The sequence below is a fragment of the Pristiophorus japonicus genome, chromosome 1 (assembly GCF_044704955.1).
Source record: "Pristiophorus japonicus isolate sPriJap1 chromosome 1, sPriJap1.hap1, whole genome shotgun sequence".
NCBI lineage: Eukaryota > Metazoa > Chordata > Chondrichthyes > Pristiophoridae > Pristiophorus > Pristiophorus japonicus.
The window spans coordinates 345032036-345036491 of record NC_091977.1 but is presented as its reverse complement, the minus strand read 5'-3'; the positions used below and the strand labels follow the sequence as shown (position 1 = coordinate 345036491).

The following is a 4456-nucleotide window of genomic DNA, read 5'->3' as shown; positions in this document are numbered from 1 at the left end:
CCAATGTGCCTGGACGCTGAGAGGAGAAAAGAATGAGAGCCAGCAGCGTGCATAAAATATATACAGCAGTGAGTAAAAACAAAGGGAAGGAGTGACTCCGAGGAATAAATAACTTTTTTCTTCTTTGACTTAAAGAGAAAATGAAAAAGAATGGAAGGGAAATGGAAAGTCAAGAGAAAGGATAAATTGGGGAAGGGATACAAGCAGATATACGGGATTTTTTTTCCTGTTGAATTTTGAATAAGGCCCGGAGAACTCCACGAACAGAAACAATTATTCAGCCAGGCAGCTATGTACAGACAGAAAAACCAAAACAAACCCCATGCGCTGGATTCCCGGGTAAGTGACGTCAGGCGCGCAGGGCGCGGCACGTCACGCCACGCCACGCCACGCCTGCATCTAAACTTTAAAAAGCCTTTACAGGGGATGTCCCCCACCCTTCACTGGAAAATGTATTTAAATTACCCGATGGGGTAAAGGTATTGAAGGTAAAAGCAGCCGGCTTTCAATCGCCGTGTTTGACGGGGTGACGTCAGGCGACGGTTGGGGTTGGTGCGTCCATGTTGGATCGCCAATTGGGAGCAGCGGAGGCGGAGGGGACCGAGAGCGAAACGGAGCCGGGGACCGGGATTGGCCCGCGGCGGCGGCAGGAGCAGCAGCAGCAGCAGGAGGAGGAGGAGGGAGCACGGAGCACGGAGCAGCAGGAGGGCGAGGGCAGCCATGAATGGGATTACTAGGGGCCGGTTTGAGGTGAGTCCGTCGCCTTCTCTCGGTAATTGCATCTCCGACAGCCCGCAGAGGAACGGCGCATCCTCCCGGCCGCCGCATCACGGTGATGGTGTGCTGGGGCCTGTGTGCTGGGCTGCGGGGAGGAGGAACGCGCCCTCTGGCTCTCTGTACACTGCAGCCTCGCTTCTCAACTGCCGGGGGAGAAGGGAGCCCAGCTCGTCCTGAGGGCTGGGCTGTCCGCGGGCCGGCCGGCGGGCGGGGGCGAATCCGAGTAGGCGGCTTGGTGTCAGTTCCGTTCATTGTTTATGAACCGAGACGTTTCTAGTTAGTGTCTGTGGGTGCGGTGGGGAAAGGGTGATTGAGCTGGGACTGTGGAGGGAGGGAGGGGGGAATAGAGGTGTGTGTGTGTGTGTGTGTGTGTGTGTGGGGGGGGGGGGAATAGATTGTGTGTGTGTGTGGGGGGGGGGGGGAATAGATTGTGTGTGTGTGTGGGGTGGGGGGGGGGGATAGATTGTGTGTGTGTGTGGGGTGGGGGGGGGGGATAGATTGTGTGTGTGTGTGTGGGGGGGGGGGAATAGATTGTGTGTGTGTGTGGGGGGGGGGAATAGATTGTGTGTGTGTGTGTGGGGGGGGGGAATAGATTGTGTGTGTGTGTGTGGGGGGGGGGAATAGATTGTGTGTGTGTGTGTGTGTGTGTGGGGGGGGGGAATAGATTGTGTGTGTGTGTGTGTGTGTGTGTGGGGGGGGGGGGAATAGATTGTGTGTGTGTGTGTGTGTGGGGGGGGGAATAGATTGTGTGTGTGTGTGTGTGTGTGTGTGTGTGTGTGGGGGGGGGAATAGATTGTGTGTGTGTGTGTGTGTGTGTGTGTGGGGGGGGGAATAGATTGTGTGTGTGTGGGGGGGGGGAATAGATTGTGTGTGTGTGTGTGGGGGGGGGAATAGATTGTGTGTGTGTGGGGGGGGGGGGAATAGATTGTGTGTGTGTGTGGGGGGGGGGGAATAGATTGTGTGTTTGTGTGGGGGGGGGGAATAGATTGTGTGTGTGGGGGGGGGGAATAGATTGTGTGTGTGTGTATGTGTGGGGGGGGGGAATAGATTGTGTGTGTGTGGGGGGGGAATAGAGTGTGTGTGGGGGGGGGGGAATAGATTGTGTGTGGGGGGGGGGAATAGATTGTGTGTGTGGGGGGGGGGAATAGATTGTGTGTGTGTGGGGGGGGGGAATAGATTGTGTGTGTGGGGGGGGGGAATAGATTGTGTGTGTGGGGGGGGGGAATAGATTGTGTGTGTGTGTGTGTGGGGGGGGGGGGGAATAGATTGTGTGTGTGTGTGTGTGTGGGGGGGGGAATAGATTGTGTGTGTGTGTGTGTGTGGGGGGGGGGAATAGATTGTGTGTGTGTGTGTGGGGGGGAATAGATTGTGTGTGTGTGTGTGTGGGGGGGAATAGATTGTGTGTGTGTGTGTGTGGGGGGGAATAGATTGAGTGTGTGTGGGGGGGGAATAGAGGTGTGTGTGTGTGTGTGGGGGGGGGGGAATAGAGGTGTGTGTGGGATTAGAGGTGTGTGTGTGTGTGGGGAGAATAGAGGTGTGTGTGTGTGGGGGGGGAATAGAGGTGGTGTGTGTGGGGGGGGGAATAGAGGTGTGTGTGTGTGTGTGGGGGGGGGGAATAGAGGTGTGTGTGTGTGGGGGGTGGGAATAGAGGTGTGTGTGTGTGGGGGGGGGGAATAGAGGTGTGTGTGTGGGGGGGAATAGAGGTGTGTGTGTGGGGGGGAATAGAGGTGTGTGTGTGGGGGGGAATAGAGGTGTGTGTGTGGGGGGAATAGAGGTGTGTGTGTGGGGGGAATAGAGGTGTGTGTGTGGGGGGGAATAGAGGTGTGTGTGTGGGGGGGAATAGAGGTGTGTGTGTGTAGGGGGGGGAATAGAGGTGTGTGTGTGTGGGGGGGGAATAGAGGTGTGTGTGTGTGGGGGGGGAATAGAGGTGTGTGTGTGTGTGGGGGGGGAATAGAGGTGTGTGTATGTGGGGGGGGAATAGAGGTGTGTGTGTGTGTGGGGGGGAATAGAGGTGTGTGTGTGTGTGGGGGGGGAATAGAGGTGTGTGTGTGTGGGGGGGAATAGAGGTGTGTGTGTGTGGGGGGGGAATAGAGGTGTGTGTGTGTGTGGGGGGGGGAGGGAGGGAGGTGTGTGTGTGTGTGGGGGGAGGGAGGTGTGTGTGTGTGTGGGGGGAGGGAGGTGTGTGTGTGGGGGGAGGGAGGTGTGTGTGTGGGGGGAGGGAGGTGTGTGTGTGGGGGGAGGGAGGTGTGTGTGTGGGGGGAGGGAGGTGTGTGTGTGTGTGGGGAGAGGGAGGTGTGTGTGTGTGTGTGTGTGTGTGGGGGGAGGGAGGTGTGTGTGTGTGTGTGGGGAGAGGGAGGTGTGTGTGTGTGTGTGTGGGGGGAGGGAGGTGGGGGTGTGTGGGGGGAGGGAGGTGGGGGTGTGTGGGGGGAGGGAGGTGGGGGTGTGTGGGGGGAGGGAGGTGGGGGTGTGTGGGGGGAGGGAGGTGGGGCTGTGTGGGGGGAGGGAGGTGGGGCTGTGTGGGGGGAGGGAGGTGGGGCTGTGTGGGGGGAGGGAGGTGGGGCTGTGTGGGGGGAGGGAGGTGGGGCTGTGTGGGGGGAGGGAGGTGGGGCTGTGTGGGGGGAGGGAGGTGGGGCTGTGTGGGGGGAGGGAGGTGGGGGGAGGGAATATGGAGGGAGGGTGGTGGGGGGAGGGAATATGGAGGGAGGGTTGTGTATGGGGGAGGGGCGTATGTGTGTGGGGGGGGGGAATATGGAGGGAGGGTTGTGTATGGGGGAGGGGCGTATGTGTGTGGGGGGGGAATATGGAGGGAGGGTTGTGTATGGGGGAGGGGCGTATGTGTGGGGGGGGGAATATGGAGGGAGGGTTGTGTATGGGGGAGGGGCGTGTGTGTGGGGGGGGAATATGGAGGGAGGGTTGTGTATGGGGGAGGGGCGTATGTGTGTGGGGGGGGGGAATATGGAGGGAGGGAGGTGTGTGTGGGGGGGGGAATATGGGGGGAGGGAGGTGTGTGTGGGGGGGATATGGGGGGAGGGAGGTGTGTGTGGGGGGGGGAATATGGGGGGAGGGAGGTGTGTGTGGGGGGGGATATGGGGGGAGGGAGGTGTGTGTGTGTGGGGGGAGGGAGGTGTGTGGGGGGGGATATGGGGGGAGGGAGGTGTGTGTGTGTGGGGGGAGGGAGGTGTGTGTGTGTGGGGGGAGGGAGGTGTGTGTGTGTGGGGGGAGGGAGGTGTGTGTGTGTGTGGGGGGAGGGAGGTGTGTGTGTGTGTGGGGGGAGGGAGGTGTGTGTGTGTGTGTGGGGGGAGGGAGGTGTGTGTGTGTGTGTGGGGGGAGGGAGGTGTGTGTGTGTGTGGGGGGAGGGAGGTGTGTGTGTGTGTGGGGGGAGGGAGGTGTGTGTGTGTGTGTGGGGGGAGGGAGGTGTGTGTGTGTGTGGAGGGAGGGATGTGTGTGTGTGTGGGGGGAGGGAGGTGTGTGTGTGTGTGGGGGGAGGGAGGTGTGTGTGTGTGTGGGGGGAGGGAGGTGGTGTGTGTGTGTGTGGGGGGAGGGAGGTGTGTGTGTGTGTGGGGGGAGGGAGGTGTGTGTGTGTGTGTGTGTGTGTGGGGGGAGGGAGGTGTGTGTGTGTGGGGGGAGGGAGGTGTGTGTGTGTGTGGGGGAGGGAGGTGTGTGTGTGTGTGGGGGAGGG

The 4456-nt window shown here is 60.3% G+C and overlaps 1 protein-coding gene across 9 annotated transcripts in view; it reads left to right on the top strand.

The window, feature by feature from the left end:
• The first annotated feature begins 416 nt into the window (after window positions 1-416).
• Window positions 417-4456, top strand: part of LOC139273318 (F-box/LRR-repeat protein 2) — a 334467-nt gene continuing 330427 nt past the window's right edge. For 7 of the 9 annotated variants that reach the window (XR_011595063.1, XR_011595064.1, XR_011595065.1 and 4 more), the window contains exon 1: window positions 417-750. Coding sequence is in view for 2 of the 9 variants with exons in the window: in XM_070890121.1 (XP_070746222.1) it covers window positions 721-750 (30 nt within the window). In the remaining 7 variants the exon portion in view is untranslated. The remainder of the gene's footprint in view (window positions 751-4456) is intronic. The other 2 variants (XR_011595067.1, XR_011595069.1) reach the window with 1 other exon arrangement.